This window comes from Arvicanthis niloticus, chromosome X (assembly GCF_011762505.2).
Source record: "Arvicanthis niloticus isolate mArvNil1 chromosome X, mArvNil1.pat.X, whole genome shotgun sequence".
In the NCBI taxonomy this organism is placed as follows: domain Eukaryota; kingdom Metazoa; phylum Chordata; class Mammalia; order Rodentia; family Muridae; genus Arvicanthis; species Arvicanthis niloticus.
In genome coordinates, this window is record NC_047679.1 from 64541472 (window position 1) to 64563679 (window position 22208).

The following is a 22208-nucleotide window of genomic DNA, read 5'->3' on the forward strand; positions in this document are numbered from 1 at the left end:
CAGAATTAATATAGTAAAAATGGCCATCCTACCAAAGGCAATTTACAGACTCAATGCAATCCCCAACACAATTCTTCAAAGACATGGAAAGAGTAATTCTCAAATTGATCTGGAAAGGCACAAAACCCAGAATACTGAAAACAATTCTTAACAATAAAAGAATGACTGGGGGAATCACCATCCCTGACACTATTACTGAGGCTATGGAGCACTCACCAAAAGGAACCTATCATGCCTGCCCTCCAAAAGACCCAACAGGCAGCTGAAAGAGTCAGATGCAGATATTTGCACCCAACCAATGGTCAGAAGCTGCTGACCCTTGTGGTTGAATTAGGAAAGGCTGGAAGAAGCTGAGGAGGGTGACCATGTAGGAAGACCAGCAGTCTTAACTAACCTAAACCTCTAAGATCTCTTAGACACTGGACCACCAACCAGGCAGCACGCACTAGCTGATATGAGGCCCTCAACACATACACAGCAGAGGACTGCTGGGTCTGGGTTCAGTCAGAGAAAATGTACCTAACCCTCAAGAGACTTGGGACCCCAGGGATTGGAGAGGACTGGTAGGGTGGGGGTGGGAGATGGAGACATCCTCTTAGAAACAGGGAGGCAGGGAGGAGGTATGGGATGTGGAACAGTCGTCGGGGGGTGGACCAGGAGGAGAATAAAATCTGGAGTGTAAAAAAAGATTAAAAAAATAAAGAAAAGCTGATAAAAATATTTTTTCAAATACTCAAAGAACAAAAATGTCAACTATGAATTTTATATCAAAAGAAATAGAGTTCCCTTCAAATGAAGAAAACAAATCATAGTATTTTTCAGACCTAGGAAAATGGAAATAACAAATCACTATTAGACTTACCTTTAGACCAGCTAAGGAATTTCTCTAAATAGAATAATATTCTAAATCACTTGAGCATTAAGAACAAAAAAGTCATATGGGTAAATACAACAGGCTTTAATTATGTTGAACTTTCTTATTCATATTTGATAGATGAAACAAGCTTTATGATACTAATATGTTGTTTATGATTTGAGAAGAAATGTTTCAGAATAACATAAATGTATGGTAAAGAGACATAAAACCCTCAAAGCTTTCTACGGTTTCTGAATCTGGTAAAAATGCACTCACATCTACATATGGGATTAAGTAATTTGATTGCTAGAGAAACTACTAAAACAGATGTACTTCAAAATAATAACAAATCTAAATTGAATTCTAAAGTAGCATGTATTTTATAAAGAAGCAGAACAAAAAATTTAAAAAAAAAACTTCTGTGGGATATTGTCTTGATTAATGATTGATATAAGGAGGGCCCAGGTCTTTTGTGGATAGTCCCACCTTTGGGAGGGTGATATTGAGCTATTTAAGGAAGCTGATTGAGCAAGCCAGAGGCAGTAAGCCAGTAGTAGCATTCTTCCATGGCTTCTGCTTGAGTTCCTGCCATGACTTCCTACACAGATGGACCGTTACTTGGAAGTGTAAGGTGAAATAAACCGTCACCACAGTAATATAAAGCCCAAGTAGTTTTGTTTTAGTTTTTGAGAAACCTTCATAGTGATTTCCATTGTGTCTGGATGACTTAGATTTTCATAAGCTATATATAAAGGTTCCTTTTCCTCTGTATCCTGGCTAACATTTGCTTTTGTTTCTTTTCTTTATGTATACCAGTTTCAGTCATATTTCCTTGGCTTCTATCTTTCCTGCTTCTATGGATTCTACCCTTACACAGCAGTGGCAAGGGAAGGCAATGCCTTTCCATCTTTCACTGAATGTACTTGGAATGGGAGAAGTGGAGTATGAAATTGGCATGAGGAAGAGAAGACAAAGACTGATTTAGAATCAGGTTCTACTAAAGTGTGGAAGAGTCCATAAGAACAACTCACAGCAGGTAACACTTCAAGATCAATTTTCTGAATGCTAGACAGTCAAGTTTTTCTGTTCCCGTGGCCTGACTAAGCTAAAATGTGATATTATCTAATTAAAATATAGTCAGCTCCCGTGGAACATAGCTTTTATTTGAGATTATCCATTCTTATGAGAATCGTGCTAGGCAGCAGTTTCCTAGGATTGGTTACTTTTAGAAAACAAATTTTAAGTTTATTATGAAAAAATTAAAAATAATATATGTGGTAAAGTAATCTGAAATGTAGCATTACTACTTTAACATTTTAAAATTGAAAATAGACTCCTTTCTCATACAATGTATCTTATTTATAGTTTCCTCTCCTTCTACTCCTCCTAGCTCTACCTTACCTCCCCTTTCCTCTGGATACACTCCCTTCCTGTCTCATTATAAAAGAACAGGCTTCTAAGAGATAACAACCAAGCGTGACAAAATGAAATATAATAAGATGAAACAAAAACTATTATATTAAAGTTGGACATTGATCCCATCTTACCTGCAGAATATAACGAATTTGCTGTTTTGTAAACTCTGACAGTCCCATGGGAATCAATGACTCAATGTCTTCTGACTGTAAGAAAATGAAATTAATCTATTGAAAACATCATCAGCAATTTAATCTCATGGGCTGAACTTCGTAGACTTTTGTGTAAAAGTAGCATATTTTGGGGGGGATTAAAGAGGATTAAATAACTTTTCAAAGAATAGTTTTCACTTTTAAATACTCAGTTACATTACATAGACTTGGAAATAATACTAAATTCCAGAGATTGTTAGAGAAAAGATTTGGGCAACCAGTGAAACACTCCACTTCTGTTTTAAAAATCAGTTTAGGGTTAGGGTTGAGAGGCACAATGTGTGCATAGCATTACAAGTTCCTGGCTTTGAACTCCAGAACCAAGGGGGCGGGTGCAATAGCAATTTAAAACAAAGCGATACTTACCTCGATGTAGTAATACATGCCTACATTCCCAGTACCTTAGTGTCTAAGGCAAGAGGATCAAGGCTAACATGTGCCACATAAGGTCAAGACTAAGACATGATACATAGCCACATCTTGCCTCAGAAGAGCAAGTAATAATGGTGATGGAGATAATGAAAATAATGCAGAATCCAAATTTTACTTGGAATAGCATCACTGTATTATCCAAAATTAACGCTTTTTGGATGGTAGATATGTTTGAAAAACTTAAGGTTTAAATAATGAAAACTGTGAAATAAAATTATAGATATTATAGGACTTAAAGAAAATTTGCTTGAGGCTATTATGACTTTTTGAGCGATTATATGTTACCACAGCAACATTTTCCAGCTTCAACTAAATGTAAGAGAGAAGCCAAAATAAGTGTTTTTCATAGGCAATTTAGAACTTACAAAACTACTTTACTGAATATAGAACAGCAATATACAGGAAATAATGATAAAATGAATGCACAAGAGGTGATTGTTATTTTTATTGTGCTAAAATAATTTATCTGATGCTTATTAGATCAAAATAAATTATTTTAAAAATGAAAAATGTAATGGAGTTGATACTTAAGATTTTTTTACTTCAAGTTGCTGTTGCATATGGTTTTGAAACATATTAGATAACATTTATTTTTATTAGCTAAATTTCTATTTTCTAAGACAGTTGTTATCAGGTAAATTTTAAATGTATTTTAAATGATGACAACTTAAATCTTAGTTATAGTCACAAACTATTCTTTGTGATTATTACTTTTATAGCCATTACAAAGATATAAACATCAGGTAATTTTTTTTACTGACCTGTGATTCCAGTCTGATAAATAAACTAAATAAAGGGATATTATTAGTACCACAATCAAAATGTACTTCATTTTCTAATGACTTCTGAACTTACTGTATCTGTAGACTCAAAATCTTGTTTGCTGTAAAAATGACCAAAAAGAGACAATTTTAGAAAAAATGTATTCCATAATCACATACAAATATTTCTGTTCCACTTATTTTATATTTTGTACATAATAATAGTACTGGCTTAAATTGGAATCACAAATAAAGTAATTTAAATATCAAAAATGGAACTTTTACTTAGTTTGACTAAAATATTTTTTCTGGAATTAGCTGATATACTAAAAAGACTAATAAAATATGCAGAATTAGAACATCATCCATTTTCATAGTGCATCTGAGAGCAAATGTAGAAGTGCTTGACAGCAAATGGTGTTTGGTGAACCAAATCACAATTACACGTTTTCTCATTCTCCCTCCATTGTCCCTCTCTGGGTCTCACATTTAGTTCTGAGCTAGTTTTTCTCTATTATTGTTTTCATGTTATTTATTTCATTTTATCAAAAGAAAAGATTTGAAGAACAGGTCAACTCACTTTATCTATGTATACTAGAAAGAATGGGATTTGAATGTACATCCAACAAATCACAAGTCAGAATTCTAGTTTGATAAGAGAGCAACAAAATGAATATTTGGAAAGAGAGGTTGAGAGTGTTTGTGGAGCCAGATTAAGAAGGCAATTTTTTTTTATTATCTCAGGAGAGATTTTATTGAACAAAATAGAAATGTTCAGAAGGCATGATGATGATTAAATTCATTCTGCTTTGGAAATTATCTTATTTCAAAGAGGATTTTGTTTCATGACAAAACACAAGAATTGAAGATTGCTTTTCTGATTTTGCTACCTCTAACATATCATATTTTTTCTTTCCTTTTCTTTTTTAAATTGGATATTGTATTTACATTTCAGATGTTATCCCCTTTTCCCATTCTCCCCCTCCAAAAAACCCCCTATACAATCTCTCCTCCATTTTTGGATTTTATACCATTTTAATTATATACAAGTATTAAGGACAGTTCTAGGTTGAGGGTCTAGCAATAAAATAGATTCAAATAGTTAAGGCACAAGCAAGACAATAAACCCAGATAGTCAAAAAACAAGCAAGACAATCAAAAAAATTCTGTGAACACTCTTGTGATCAGTGTTTCTAAGGGCTTATCAGGATGACCAAAATATCTGAGCCTACTTCCTTGTCCTAGCCCAAGGTCATTCTTATGTCTGAAGCCTACTTCTGCTTTATAGCTTAAAACTTAGATTCCTGCTTGAAATTAAAGAAGGCAAATCTTATGGGATTGTCAGTGTTATACAAGTCTGAAATGTGCTGCTGTAGGAATTGTGAAAACTGGGAAGAATACAGTTACTGTGTTGTCAAGGGCAACAGACCGACCTTTATTTTTGTCTAATTACTTCCTCTCTACCCAGTAGAAGAACGAGATATGAACACGAATGGTGAAAATGACAAACAGAAATGTACATGTTTTGACAGGAAGGCAGAAATAATATTTAAGGTATTAGTTTTTGTACATTAGTCCCTACCTTTATCCATTATGTAATTGCTTATGAGCAAAATTTTGCTTATACAGATAAGTGGGTCATTGTGAAAAGCATCTTGCATACATTTATAAAAATATGCAGGTTACTATGGAAAAAGAACTCCAGGTTCCTATTCCTAAAGCATGATTAATACATGTAAAAATAGTTTGCATGTATGCATGTGGTATTTGCTGTGATGTGTCAATTAGATATCTTGGGACAGATCTAGAAAGAAAATGAATATCCACAAAATATAACTAAAATACAAAAGAAGAATGTATTGTAGAAAATCTGAGTGGTAGTATATATATATAGTTAAAAGAATACCCAAAAATGTTTGAATATGTCTCTAGCCTTTGGTAGTTATATGTTATTAATTAATTATTTTATCTGAAATTTTGTGAAGTTGGTTTTTAAATTTTATAAAATAGATAAACATACAATCTCTGGCACATGGTGGTCACTCAATAGGCTATTGAGAGGAAGACAAATATATTAAGATAGCAAACTTGTGTAAAAATAATTGAATGCATGATATGTTTTTAGGCCATAGGAGAAAAGAGAGTTTTTCAGGTAATGTGAGAAGATGTTAATTAGGTATAATGATCAAAACCTAACAAAAGAGAAAACTCACATATTTATAATGGAATAGACCTAATAATTCACTGTATTTTACTCCGGTGTATCATGAGTGAATTAACATTACTCAAGGCATACATTTAGTCAACAGATATGAAGTCCTATAATAAGTAGCATGAATTCCAAATTATATAAAATGGCCCTTGTAGAACTCTAAATTCTATGGATAGTACACAGTGAAAAGTGAATAGCAAAAATGGTAGTAGAGGTAGGGGACAGAGAGCCAAGTAAGAGGACTATAGTTCTCTAGAGTAAGCACTTTGTCAAGTGGGATGGACAATTAGATAAGAATAGAAAATAGTTGAAAAATGGTAAGAAAAGGGTTGTAGGAAGGTAATAACATTTATAGAAAAGATATGAGTATGAGATGAAATGAATATAGTAAAGGCACTAAACATAAATATTGATTTGGCAAACATATGACTTCTTTAACTTAAAAAGTATACAAAATTGTATATATCGTGTCATATACTCCATATTTATATGCTATATAAGTTTTATAATAAAAATATATAGTAGCCAATGAATGTAGTCATTGAGAATTTTGAATTAAAAACCTATTGACATTCCTTTATCTTCTAGATTACTTTGAATTTGTTGTCATATCTATGCTTTGACTATATAGCATTAGGTAACTAATTTAATAGGATGTGCTATCATGTACAAATAAATGATACCCTCAAATACCAGGGAATCAGTATGCTACTGGTCTGTGTATGCACCTGTAATCATTCAGTATACATAATATCATGCAGACACATACATATACACATAAAAAGATAAATTTATATATTTGTATATATAGTTGTATGGTATTTATTATATTAGGCAGAGTTTTCTATTCACAAATACATAATTCTTCATAATATATGTTACATACAATACATTATATAAAATAATATATGAGAAATATGTATAAAATATAATATCTACAGATAAAATGTATAAATTCAGAAAACATCAATAACATACACATGGTGGTGTATTGGTAATAAAAATATATTCTATTATAAATGTAATATGCTAAATAGTTCATAAGAATCATGTATTTTTACATGACACATAGAACTATATGTATTTATGAGGCACCAAGTGATGTTTACATCCATGTGTAAACAGTGCAATTTTCAAATTAAAAATTATTATATCAAACATTTTCTTTATGAAGAGCACACTCACGATCAAAATCCTGTCTTCTAGATTTAAACTTCAAAGCTCATTATCATTATGTGTAGTCAGCACTCTGTATTAGCACACTAGACCTTACCCTCACTTATCCGTAATTTCTGGATTTCTGGATCACGTGGTGATTCTAGTTATCATTTTAAAAGTCCTTCATACTGTTTTCCAGAATGACTAGTGTCAAGTCCCACAATAGTCCATTTTCCTTCTTCACATCTACCCCACCATTTATCTTTTGTCTTTTAAACATGCCATTCATTTCATTTAGTTTCTTTCCCAAGTAGTTTTTGTCATCAAAGCACATTACAAAAGAAGATATACACAGTTCTTAACTGATCTTAAAGTAATGAGATCTTTGCTTATTTCCATAAAGCACATTAACTGTTTGTTTGGTTTTGACTTCTTTGAGATATAATCTTGCTATATAGCACCAGCTGGCAAGATAAGATATGTAGCTCAGGATGGCCTTGAAATGAAAGAGGTCCTCTAGCCTCAGCCTCTTGAAGGCAATGATCACAGGTTGGGAAGTCACCACATCGGTGTGATTAACTTTTAAAGTAAAACATTTGCTCAGTTTTTTCATGTAATCACCCTATTTTCTCATTAAGAGTATTGGTTTTCTGCTGTGAATCTGGATGTACTCTTTCAAAAAGATTTTTTTTAAAGGGCTAGCGAAATGGTTCAGTGGTTAGGACCACATACTGCTCTTTGAGAGGACCCAAGTTTTATTCCCCAAATGATGCTAGGAAGCCCTCCACTGGGTGTAACTCAAGTTCCAAGGTCTCAAGTCCCTCTGGACTATGTGGGCACCCAAACACATGAGGTGGAATAAACTCATGGAGGCACACACATATGCATGTAAATCTTGAAATGTCTATTTTTAAAATTATAAAATTGTTACTAAATATTTGGCAACTGCAATATCAAGATGAAAAATCTATATAGTACCTTCCTCCAATTCTTTCCAAGTGTTCTAATAAGCAGTGATATAGGTCTGTGTTCTTGCGGCTTAGGTCAGCAAGCAACTCTCCAAAGTATTTGGGATCCAATTTTTCAGGGCCATCATCCTGAATTATCACCTGAAGCAAAGATCAATTGCAATTATAAGCAATATTGATTTTCCAAGTTCATAGATATATTGATATGAAAAATTTTAAATTTATTAATTTTTATTCTTTATTCCTTTTTACAGTCTAGACTCCATGCTCATCCTGGTCTGCCACTGAGTGCTCCCCAACCCATACCTCCTTCCCACCTCACCTCCTGTCTCCAAGAAGATGTCCCCACCCCCACCCCACCAGGCCTCCCCATTCCCTGGGGCCTCAAATCTCTCAAGAGTTAGGTGCATCTTCTCTCACTGAAGCTATGAAATTTTAGAAAATAAAAAAACTATTAAAATCATCACTTAAATCAAGTCAACAAATTTTTTATGCATTAGATATGTATTTTTTCAATAGGTGAGGAATTGAAAGGACAAATCAACATTGAAATATTTTTAATTTTATTTCACTCAATTTTAAATGATCTAGTAAATGCAAAACTTGAAAAACATTAATTTTTCTTTCTTTTATTAAAAATAGATATTTTTCATACAATATATTCTGATCATCGTTGTCCCTTCCCCAACTCCTCTGAAATTCCTTCCACCTTCCCTCCCATCAGAATCCACATGCTTTCTGTTTCTTCTTGGAAAACAAACATATATCTTAAAAATAATAATGAAATAAAATAAATAACATTTTTTTTAAAAAGTAACCAACTGGAATAGAAGAAAAGAAACAATAAAAACAGAGTCAAAGGAAAACATGAGTTATTCATGTACATCCAGAGAAACATTTGTTTGGACATATAGGAATCACTTAAAACTGTAAAAGTATATATGTTTACATATATGTACATACACACATATATATGTACATATATACACATACATATATAATGTGGAGAAACTGCTCATTTTTTAGTCTGTCAATTCCTACTTCAACGCATCCTTGATAAGTATTCAACTGATTGATCTTTCTTATTACTTTTGCTCCCAAAACACATTGTTTATACCTTCCTAAGGAAGATGATAACATTTTGATTTGCATTAAATTTTAGGTCCTACCACTTTCCTCTATTAGAGGAAACTAAGCCAAAGCAAAATTAAAGATTAAATTGAAGTGTACAGAGGTACTTCTATTTGTCCAATTATGACCTATAAAATAATGTTTTCAAATGATTTAATATCATGGGTATTTTTGTCATTATCAAGCTATATAATGTAAGAAATTATACAGACTGCTCTAGAGGTTAATGTTTCCATACACACAGAGGAAAGATAATTTTAGGCTTTTTAAAAATATGGGAACAACATGAGTTTTTAAATTATTTTTAATTATGTTTTACCAATATGGCCAACATATATATTTCTAACCATCAGTCCTGAGAAATAATACCATGTATATTAATAAAAACAATACAAATTCCTGTATTGGAAGCTACTTTCTTTTTTCTTATTCTTTTATCTTTTAAGAGATGTCTATGAGAGAGGTCAATTTGAAATTGGAGTTAAGTACAAATGATGTTTGAATCTCCATTATTCAGTCATTATTGTTAGTGTTTACCAGATTGAAGAAAATCATTTTTTCCTATTATCACTTGTGCAGCAGATGTTTACAAGGCTCCAAAATCTTCACAACATAAATTAGTCACTCAAGATTGTATCCAGGGAGGTTTCTCCTTAGCAACTAAGTTTTGGTTTCTATTTTGTTATAATACACAATAAAATATAAGTATAGTCTGACTTGAATTAGTATAATACATTCTCAAAGAATATATACAGCAACTAATTACAAGCTGGTGAAATGCTATCATTAACAATCATCTCAGATGACAGCATTTCTAATTCGTTGTTCATTTGAATATTATATCTTGTTAAAATGGTTAATGTTGAACAACTGTTGGGCTCATTTCTAAGGATCAGTTATCAGTCACAGTTAAATATTCATGAATTGAGTCATAACTTCATTCATTTAATTAATGAACCTGGATGATTTTTATCATTTGAAAGGAATCTGGGTAGTTGTTTTTTAGAATGTTGTAAAAACACAAATACCACTGGTATAATAATTCTTCAATGTTTGGATGAAAATTGAATGTGAGTGTTAGACTACTGGAGTAAGACATATTTAAGAACTTACTTAATTTGGTATGTATTGAACTGATTGATCTTACCTGTTCATGTATTTGGCTTGGTGTGCCATGACAGAGTTCATGCCCAATATTTGAATCATTTTCTGTTATACACTGGATTTGATGGCTAGAATGGGACTGTTGACAATGTGGCGAATGGATGATCTGGGGTTGCTGGATGACATGATGATGGCATTGAATTTGAGGACAGCATTCCTAAAACCACAACAAAATAATTAAGTGTAGAGTTTGTAATTTTAACTAATGACATTTTTAGTTTATATATTAAGAAAATTTTATTAGAATTTGTTTTTATAAGGAAAAGGGGGCATGGGATAGGGGTTTTCTAGGGAGGGGAAATGGGGAAAGGGGATGGCATCTGAAATGTAAATAAAATATAAAAAAATAAAGTCATACAAAAAAAGAAAAAAAAAGAATTTGTTTTTATTTAATCAGTAGCTATGGCCATCAAAATACTCACCCAAATAAGCCATAAAATTTCATGTTCTAATTAAATTGATATTTAGTTGTAAATCTAAAATTATTATGAATATTTTAAGGTTTCTTTTATGACTCAGTAGGCACCCTACTATCTAATTAAATAATAATTCTATAATGCTGAAGATGCAAAATAATTTAAAATTAGAAAAAAATACAATACAGTGATTTTCAATATCAGGAAGCATGTTTGTAAGTCAATGAACTCATGCTTATAAAACTTGAGAATAGGGTTTTTAAAAAACATTGAGAATCATTAATTGGTGCTTTTGATTCAGGAAATGTAGGCCCTTATTTTAATTCTACTAGATACTATTATTCAACTATTGCTTTTATTGAGTAAATGAATTGTCTATAATAAATGTGTATTGTTATTATTATAACATTGCTGCCACCAAAAACTTTAATTTTATTGTTATTTATCTCACTAAATTTGAACATAGAACTAGTACTCTCCCAAAGATGACAAAAGTCTAATTATGTACTTCTAATGACAAAATTAATAATGACAAAATTGTGACTGGAATTCGTGAATTGTTCCTCAGAATTTAAGGGTATAGCTGTCATTTATATTGACTGCAGGGATATCTGAAATTTGCTTTTAGACCCAATCTATTTTATCTGCTTGTTTATGTCATCATGACTTTGTTTTCTTAAACAGTACAGTGAGGAACTAACGTTTGTATACATCCACTGGGAGAGCTTTCTGCATACTTGAGCATTTCTATAGTATGTTGTTGTCATTCTGCTTTGAAAAGAGACAGCTTAATAGAAGCCTGCTTTTGAAGGCAGAGCACTCACGTTTTAGTCATGATGGTACATTCACTCACATACAGTCAAGTTTGAAAGGATGAATTCAGTGTGAATTTTCTTTTGACTGTGAAGAGTTGACTTATTGAAAAGTAATGTAATTCAAGAGTTTAGACTCTTAGATGCAACAATTTTCAAACTATGTCATATGAAAACAATACCAAATTGCAGAACAATGAATACAGAATTCCCCCTCCGGTTTAACATGTAAAAAAATCTACATACATATATGTATACATCATATACATACACACACAGACACATACACATATCCATTTATATGAATAGAGTTATAAACTTCTAAGAGTGGCTATCTGCAAAAAGAAACTAGAGACATGAAGGTCCAGATAGAGAAGCCAATTACCATTAACATTATTTGTGTTGTTTTAAAAATTCTTTTTATAGTCGGAAACTTCTTACTCTATATGAATTGCATTTTATTGCATAAAATACTTTGAAATAAAGAAAAATATATGAGGAGGCATATATTATGAATAGAAACTGCATCCATAGATATATAAAGGTCATCGAATCAGCTCTGGCATTCCTTTCTCTAGACTGTTTAAATATGACTCATTTTACAAGTGTGATAGCACTGAGATTTTTGCAGTTTAGAAAACTAACCATATGCTGTAATCATCTTTGCTACAAATTAACAGATAAATGTATTATCTGTTCTTTTATGTTATACAATGTCAGCATGTAGTGTTGGGATGTTAAAAAGAATTGTATTTACTATTTTTAGTCTTGGTGTTAAGGTGGAATCCAGAGCTTTAGCCACACAAGTGCCTACCCCTGAGTTATGGCTTAAGTTCTTATACTCAAGTACTGAAATCATTCATTGTTTTAAAGGAAAATGTTCATATTGTGTTCATATTTTGAAGGACATCATAATTTAAATGCAAAAGTGCAGAATATTAAACAGTTATGAACTCTCAGTGGTTATTCTTTTAGATAGAGGGGGGAAAAGAATAATATAAAATACAAAATAGTTTGAAAGTATAATTAACTTGCTGCTAGAACTACCTTACCAACTTTTTACTACAGAGGCCTCTTTTTTCTTGGATAAGTGCCAGTACATTGTTTTAATTGGACCTTGGCTTCATCTAGCAGACTGTGGTATAGCCCCTATCACTGAGGAAATAACAAAACAAAAAATTATGCTTTGTTCCATGGTACAAATAATTGTACTTTGGATAGCGTACATGATAGTTACAAAAACTCCTAAATGATTAAAATCATTAGTGAAAAAGACGTTAGCACAAATAAATACTAATGTCAATAGTAAGCAAAAGTAGTGTTCTTAAAAAAAAAAAAAAAAAAACCTATCTTCCTGTGCATGCTGACAGGAGCCTGATATAGCTGTGTCCTTAGAGGTCTGCCAGAGCTTGACACATTCAGAAGCAGATGCTCACAGCTAACCATTGAACTGATCAAGGGGTTTCCAATGGAGGAGTTAGAGTGAAGACTGAAGGAACTGAAAGGGTTTGCAGCCCCATGAGGAGAGCAACAATGGGGAAAGAGGATAACATCTGAATTGTAAATAAAATATCCAATAAAAAAGAAAAAAGACTATGTTCCTTAATTTTTTAAGCTGCATGGGTGGTAAGACAATCTGTATTATAGAGACCATTGTATTCTCTCTCTCTCTCTGTCTCTCTCTCTGTCTCTCTCTCTGTCTCTCTCTCTCTGTCTCTCTGTCTCTGTCTCTGTCTCTCTCTCTCTCTCTCTCTCTCTCTCTCTCTCTCTGTGTGTGTGTGTGTGTGTGTGTGTGTGTGTGTTTCAAGACAGGAGAACATTGTATTCTAGAAGCCATAAAGTGAAAAAATTATTCATTTTCATTAAAATAGAAACTGGAAAACAGCATTAAATAATGTACCCCAAATTCTCCCATACTACTTAAAAAGCGTAAAATGTATCATTTTTGATAGCTTAGTTGAATAAACACAAATGTAAATTAACAGCTTTAGAAACTATTATTTGGAAGATCGAAAACAACCAGTGATTTTTTTCTACTTGATAGCATAATGTTGGGTTGTTGTTTGAGAACACTTTTGTTTAATCTACCAGGTCTTTAGACACTATTCAGCATAACAGGCAAACTAAAAGGGAGACATTTTGATGTTATCATTCTGAAAATTTATGTCATTTCATTTTTACTAGGCACCAAATAAGGAATATTTGATACATAGCATGTTATTTCCTACAAGTCTACTAACAATTGCCAATAAGTGCTTATAAAAATAGAGCATGTTCTCATGCCAAGAAGTTTTAAAACAAAATCTAATACATTTGCAGTGTGTTTTATTTACATATGAGAAAGATAATTTTGTTTTCCAGACTGATTTTATAATATTTCACTGCTTATTATGTCCTGAATTTTACCCATACTCCAAATTTATGGTGACGTTTTAAGTTCCAGAAATATAGCATTTGCTTTTCTTTAAAATATAGTCTTTTCAGATAGAATACATTTAGAGCAAGGTTACTAGGATGAGATCCAATCCAACATGAGCAATGTCCTCATAAAAATGAGAGATTTTACACTGAGACAGCCATGCTGAGAGGGGTGCTGATGCGAAGATGCTCCTGTAGGGGACCATGTGATAAGAAGGGGTTTGGAATGTGATTATGCAATCAAAAATGCCGGAAGGTGCCACAAGCTAAATAAACTAAGAATAAAAGGGTTTCTTTCCTGACAGTTCCAGAAGGATGATGGTCCTGTCCCACACAGGAGTTTTCAATTTCTGCTTTTTAGAATTGTGAGACAATAAAATTCTTTCACCTTAAAGCACCTCATTCAAGTATGACTTAAAGCTTCAGCTTTCTATATTTTTCAGAATGTTTTACTTACCTGCTATACATACTATTAATATAAATCTGATCATATTAAAATAATGTACATAACATTATAGCATTTTGTTTTTGTAAACTAGTTTTTAAAAATATATATATTTAAATATATATGACATATATCATGTATATCTTATATATATCAGAAAACATATACTATATATTAGGTTCAGCTTTGGCCATTAGCTTTTTATGTGACTTCAATTCTCTTTCAGTAAAATGAGCTTCATAATAAAATATAAAAATATTAAGGACAGAATGAAGGACCATAGACAAGATGACATACTATAACTCACAGTGGTCTTGGCTGGTGCTTGGTAATTAAGTATTATTTCAATTCTATTATAATATTCATAATTCATAATTTATATCTATAAAACAAGTTTTAAAATAAATATTACTTACCTGATCTGGGTTTAGTTTCTCCACTTTTCTTATTGTTTTTTCATAAATTACATTGTTTCCTGGGAAGAACTGACCTCCTCTTAGGAAAGGAGACAATGGTTCCTAATAAAAGATTTAAAAATATGTTTTGATTTGAAAGGTGTTTCCATAGCCACTCCAACAAATACATGGTATCTACTAGGCTCTGATGTAGTAACAAATTTTAGGAAGATAATGGAAGGATTCATCAATAAGTTTCTTCCAGGAGAAAGAAGGAATTTTAAAAAATAGTTCATTAATGAGAACAATTTGAATTCCTCCTAATTTTTACTGGTTCTCTGGGGGAGATCTAAAGGAAGTAGGAAAGATAACATTCGTTTTTTCTGGATATGAAATGGGTGAGAAGTATAAAGTAGATTGGGTTTGAGTTTCTGTAACCCCGTTGGCTCTAAGACAGAACACAAGAAAAATGTCTGTCTTCTAAGGTAGTCTTGTGTGAAGTTGACAACATTTAAACTGGGGTCACAGTCAGGTTTCTTTCTATGTAAAGAAATTATTAGAGAAATTTAGAATAAACAAAATTCAGTCTGAACCATAGAATTTACTAAACTATAAAGTGGGTACAAGTGCATTGAACTATTTTTTCTAGGACTCGATTTGCATGTCATTGAAGTGTACAATCCATATTTGTTATGATAATCAAGGCTACAATTCTCAGTACAACATATGTTTTGAGTACTGAGAACAGGGCAGAAGCTTTAAGAGCCACTGTATCTCCATATAATCAACTAAATTGCTATAATATTAGTCAAGTGCTTAGAAGATGTCAGTCAATGAAATAAAGGCCCGTGATGTGTCTTAGATTGAAAGACTAATGAAAAACCAGACAAGGAGTCCAATGTAAATGTAATGTACATCACATTCTTTTTTTCTCCACTGTTTTTCATTTTGAGAAAGGGTCTCACTATAGCCCTCTCTGGATGCCCTGGAGCTCATTAGCTCTTGCTGGCTTTGCATTCAGGTATCTACCTATTTCTGCTTCCAAGTACCAGGGGGTTAAAGATGAGTGCCACCATTCTCAGTATTTTCTTTCTTCTGATTTTTATTTGAGTCATGAGGTTGTTTTGTTCATCGATTTACCACAAAACAAAAATATATGAATTTATTTTTAATGTATGCATAGTAGATAAAACTGCTAGTATATGGCAAATAGTGTTGACTGGAAAATATTAAAAGTACTCTTAGTTCTTCAAGTAACTGATCTAAAAGACTATTGCAAAGGGAAGAAATTCTGCAGCTCAAGTCTGCAGACCCAGATTTCCCAATGAAAAGATTAGAAGCTCTGCTTAGTAATCACACAACTGCTCAAAATGTGAGGGAAGACAAAAAATACCATAAAAAATTCAGAGAGAGAAACTTTCAGCAAGTTCGTAAGAAATTGAACACAAAAATACTTGAAACATTAGTGGATAAGAACTACAAAGCAGATTGGATTTTAGCTGTTATGAATCCACTGACTCTGACTTCAAATAAGCAGTGGAAGCAGGACAAGTAGAAAAGGAAGGTATGGTGTCATAAAACAAAAGTTGCAGGTCTTTCTCCATCTATATGCAGTGGATTCATGTAAGGCATTAACATTTTCTGAAGCTCAGTGTGCTTATCAAAAGGACAATATACATAGTATCCTGAAGCAAGTGAAATAATTTTAAAGTACCATCAATTTTTGTACATTGATTTTTTAAAATATGTAGTATCATAATATTTAATATATTAAAATGTTTTCTGAAAAACTTATATTTCTAGGATTTCAATTTAAATTGTTCAATATAGACTATTTTAATGGCAAAGAAATTACTGTCCATAAATATTCCATAGTAGATGAACAGATTATTGAATGAAAAGGGATGGTAGTTACTCTTATCTTGGGGATTTAGAATTTTCTAAAAAATAAAAATGAGTATGAAAATATAAGATTTTCTTCTGTGTAAAATGCAATTCATTTGAAATCTATTATAAGTTTTTACAAGACTTAACACGACAATAAAAACTCATCCAAATTTAGATTAGTAGTTCACTAAATTTATAAGAAGGTAAAAATATTCATATGAATAATTACTGTCGCAAAACAGATCAGCTAAATAACTTTAGTCAAACATTTTAGAGTTCTTAGCAATTGAGGAACTCAACAGTTTTACTGCTTTGGTATCTTCTTCTCTTTAGTCTCTACATTTGATTTGCTGCCAAATCCACCCTAAAAATTAGCAGGTGTTTTCCAAACGGTTGATGTTATAACTTTAATTGTTACTTTCAAAACCTCTCACAGAAGTTCTCACATTTAACAAAGTGTATAATTCCCAACATCTATTGCAATGTTCCCAGGCCACAAAGCTATAATAGAGAAACTCTTTTTTGAAACCAACATAAAAATTTGTTGATTACAAGTTCAAGTTATTTGGTTTCAAGAATCACCGCCGAGCTTTGCGATCACACCTGGATTAATCAAGTTCCTTAACTGTGGTTCTAAAGCCTTTTATTTTCCACAACCCTTGTCCTCATGCTCACCCACCCCTTTCCTTCCAGAGAAAATCAAGATAACATGGCTATGTGATCTCACTACCTTTCTCCACACTGCACAAATGTCTCTTTGGTTTCTGTTCCTTCCAGCACCTTAAAGAGAAATTCATATCTTTTTTTTTTTCTAAAGTTGTGTTTCTATGTGTACCTGAAATTTTACCACTTCTTTTCTCCTTCAGAATCTTATCTCATTTGTTTTTTTTCCTTCTCCATTACTGATTCATTCTATCTCCAAATGTTCCAGGGTCTTTAAGATCCAGCTTTCTCCTCTACTGAAAGCTTCCTTCTTGTCTTGGACCACTATCTTTTTCAGAAAAGCATCCCCTACTTATTTCTTCTGCTTCCTTTTGAGAAGTCTACCCATGAACTTCCTGCATCTGGATTTTGCTCCCACAAGCATATTAAAACTGTTGTTTTAAATACCAATGTCACTTTCTTAACTGTCAAAGCTCTCTCCTACTTACTCTTTTTGGCTTTATGTTAAGTTCATATGGTTAGTTAATACTTTCCTCTATTTGCTTCAGTTGCTCTGTTTTTAGAACCTTCTCTGAGAAGACATTTTCTTGCAGTGGTTCCATCTTTCTGGTCACTTGAAATAGATATTTCCCAAGGTTCTGACCTTAGCCCTCTCCATTACCACACAGCAATCCCACTCCTGCTTTTATCCTTGGTGATAAAATTTAGATACCAACCCTTTTACTTCTATCTCAAATGTGACCTTTAGCGGTGTTATTTTAAATATCCACTAGTCTTTCTCTATTACCTACCTCAGATACCACCAGCTCAAGCAAGCCTCATGGTATTTCCCTTTAATAAACCAACTACTCCACATCTCTTCTTAATTTTTTCTTTCAGGTCACCATATCCCCAGTATCTCCACCTATCAAGTTTTTAGGACCACATTTAACTTTTCTTCTGTCCTCCTCCTTAGCCAGTAAATTTTTAAAACTATGCCCAAATTAGCTGTCAGAAAAGAAAAGAATTTGTGAAGACCTGAACAAAGCACACTTATTTGAATTTAGATTTTCTTATTATTCTAACATCATGTTAACTGTACCAATATATTCTATGTCAAAACAAGACTTTTCTTGATTTTCCACACACAGCAAATGTGTTATCTCTAGTCAAATTTCAGTGTGGTGGTTTTAATGTGAATGGCCCCCTAGGTTCATATGTTTTAATATTTGGCGCCTAGTTAGTGGCACTATTTGAGAAAGATTAGGAGATGTGACCTTATTAAAGTAGGTATGTCACTGGGGATGGGCCTTGAGATTTCAAAAGGTCACACCATTCCCTGTTAGTGACCTCTGTCTCTCTCTCTCTGTGTCTCTCTCTCTGTCTCTCTCTGACTCTGTCTCTCTGTCTCTCATTCTCTTTCTCTCTCTCCTTGTCCTTGGTCCTGTCCCTCTTCCTATCCCCTCCTCTCCCTTCTTCTCCCTCTCCCTCTCCCCTCCTCTCACCCTCTTTCTCTCTGCCTAGTGCTTGTGGATTAGTTATAAGTTCTCAGCTATTGTTCTCCTGTCATAACTGCCTGTCTGTTCCCAAGCTTCCTGCCTTGATGGCTATGGACTCTCCCTCTGGAACTATAAACTATCAAACTAATCTCATTCTTCTACCATTGCCTTGGTAATAATGTCTTATCACGACAATAGAAAAGTAACTAAACCAGGAATTGGTGCCAAGGAGTAGGCTATTGCTGTGACATACCTAACCATGGAATCTGTTGTATTTATTTATTTATTTATTTATTTATTTATTTATTTATTTATTTTTGGCTGTTTGTGGTTTGGGGGGGAACTGGAAAACTTTGAGACTTTGAACTGGAAAAGCAGTTGAATTCTTTAAGTGGAGCTTAATGATCCATCCTAGTAAAATGTTGAAAACAATAGGGTTCAGAGCAATTTGGACTATGGAGGCCCAGATCAACTGGTTTCAGGGGCAAGCAGTATTAGGAAGTAGGCTACCAGTCATTCTTGGCATATTTTAACAATGAATGTAGCTGCTTTTTGCCTTTGTGCTAAGAATCTGTCTGAGGTTAAACTGAAGTGTTTCAGACTAGTTTTTTGGCAGAGGAGATTTTGATACAGCCTAGAATTTATTGACTATGTCATGTGGTTATGAATGATCTCTCTTATGCAGATCTAAAATGAGAAAGAGAAAGGGTAAAAAAGAGAAAAGGAGCACTAGGAAATGTCATGTTGAAGCCTTAGTTTGTGATGAAAGATATGGAGAAATGCAATAAAAGTAGTGATATCCTCAGGGTGAGACCCCGCCCAGTTATAAGCTTTCACTACTGCTCCAGCACCATGCCTGCCTACTGGTTGTTGTGCTGTGAGTCCTACCATGATGGTCATGGACTCAATCTCTGAAACTATGTGAAATCCCCCAATTAAATGTTTTCTAAGTCGCCTAGGTTAAGGTATTTTGTTACCACAAAAGAAAACTAAGACAATTCGATTAGTGGCTATCACATACACAACCATGTATTTTACAATGTATTTTACACAGCTAATTGTGGTCATACCTTACTTTACAATCTAAAAAAATGTATGCACCTTTGGTTTAGGAAGAATGCCTTATTTCCTTATTCCTAGTTTAAGGCTATAAAGTAGTGGCTTAACCTGTGGGTTGTGACCCCTGCTGGGGTTCGTTTTATGTGTTGTGTATTCAGATGCTTAGTTCTGTACCCCGCCCCCCTAAGATCAGGTTACAGTCTAGACATGGACATTTTATTGACTAATGTGCTGTAAACAAATGCTCCCCAAGAATCTCTGACTGGGTAATCAAAATCTAGAGCCTGTGACTGGGTAGGGGAGAGAGGAAGGTAGAACTTTAGATCCAGTAGGGACTCTCAGGTTGGGACCAGGAGAAGAAACAACCAAGGAAGAGAAGTGTGGCATGAGAGAAGCTCACCCTGAGGACACAAATGGAACACAGCAAAATTCAGTTGGCAAGTTTCACGGGGTTTATGGCTGGGATATAGGTTAGAATAGCTCAGAATCTGCCCAGGTTAGGCTTGCAATATGTTAATAAAAATACCAGGTTTCTGTGGTTTTCATTTGGGAGATATATGACCAAAAGGGGGTATAGCAAACCCCCGCCATAAAATTACTACTGTAGACATGTACAGGGGTCGCCTAAGAATATCATAAAACACCTATTTCCAATGGTCTTGGGAACTTCTCCTCCATCAATCTCCAGGTGGGTCTGCTCACATGCAGATGTACCCACATACCAATACTCAGAACTATATTAAAGGTCACAGCAGTAGAGAAGGTGGAGAACCACTATTACAGAGTGTCTTCTCCACATCAGAAGCATTATAATAAGAAACAATGAAACTGATAAATATCAGCTGGATTTCATCCACTAATGAAATGAGTGTATTTTCTTCATTTTTGGATAAAAAGTAAATCAGCATTCATTAATCTTTGTAATACAAAGACAAATAGAGAATAGAGAAAATTAGGAACAACTTTAAATAAAAATCCTGAATAGAGATAGAAGGAATCATAATTAGAGACATGGCTTGGGATCAGTTTAATTCCAAGGAGAACTAAAGCTTAGAAAAGCCAGGAAGTGAAAGAGGGTGAGTTACAATTAAGAGCCTCAACTTATTGTAAACATTGCAATTAAATTAAACTAAGTCTTCTGCCTGAGAGATTTAAAAGTACAAAATACAAAAGAATTACACTTAAAAAGAAAACAGGAATATATATATATAGAGAGAGATCGATAGATAGATAAATAGATGTTTTGCAAAAACAGGTTATTTTTATTTTTGTTTACAAAGCATGTGTCTTGAAACTTGTTTTATCGTTCAATAAAGGACAGAGTTCAAATCTTTAAATGACTATTTTTCATTATTATTCTGTTAGATCTTCCTGAGAAAATGTTTGTAGTTCAAAATAGCCTGAGATAATGAGTTCCTAGAGAAGTAAGTCCAGTGTTATTAACACATCCTTACTTATACACATACTTCTAATTTTGCTGCCTTTGTAAACAACATAGTGTATAAGCAAATTTGTAGCTACATATTTATCTGGTAATCGTTTAACATCCATTGTGCCTTGTCCTTAATTTGCTATTTCTTATTCTGCATTATTCAAATCCATTCCTAACAGTGTCACTTTGTAGCTCTCCGTGTTCCTGCAGCACTTAAGAATTTAAGTTTTCTCAAGACTAAAGAAAATATGTTTTAAAGAATGTGAGTTACAGGCTGGAGAGATGGCTCAGTTGACAAAATGCTTGTTGTGTAAACATAAAAACCAGAGTATGGATGCCCAGCATTCACTAAAAATCTGGCCCTGTTATCATATCCGTAATCTTAGCCCTGAGGAAGTAAAAACACATAGATCCCCAGAGCTCCCTGACCTGGCAGAATCTGGAGCTCACTGACCAGGCAGGCTAGTCATGAGCTCCAGGTTCAGTAAGAGACTTTGTCTCAAAAAGACAGGCAAAGAGTGGTTAAAGAAGACACCTGATGTTAACTTCTGACCTCCCCATGTACTTGCATACGTGGATACACATAAACACACATATACGAGGATATATACCTATGTAAATATAAGGACAACTATATGGGTAAAAAAGCAGAAGATGAGATAGATGTAAGTACAGAACATACAAGAAATGCTGCCTTTGTAAGAAGCCAATATTCTAGGCTATATTAAGGTAGAATGCATTCAATTCCCATCACATATTGAGAAGGGGCACAGGAGAGGGGCAAAGGTAGGGAAATATACGTCCCCATCACCCCTTGTCCAGCCACCTCGCCCCTGTTTTCAGACTTGCTGCTTAAATATTTGATTATGCAAAAGAAGGAACAGGCAACTGCT

General features: G+C 33.4%; 1 protein-coding gene across 2 annotated transcripts in view; it reads right to left on the reverse strand.

The window, feature by feature from the left end:
- Pof1b (POF1B actin binding protein) overlaps positions 1 to 22208 on the reverse strand; it is a 59401-nt gene that overhangs the window by 15602 nt on the left and 21591 nt on the right. For both annotated transcript variants that reach the window (XM_076919052.1, XM_034486246.2), the window contains exons 5-9: positions 14818 to 14919; positions 10294 to 10467; positions 8026 to 8156; positions 3772 to 3799; positions 2404 to 2478 (exon numbers count right to left, since the gene is read on the reverse strand). In XM_076919052.1, coding sequence (XP_076775167.1) covers positions 2404 to 2478; positions 3772 to 3799; positions 8026 to 8156; positions 10294 to 10467; positions 14818 to 14919 — 510 coding nt within the window. The remainder of the gene's footprint in view (positions 1 to 2403; positions 2479 to 3771; positions 3800 to 8025; positions 8157 to 10293; positions 10468 to 14817; positions 14920 to 22208) is intronic.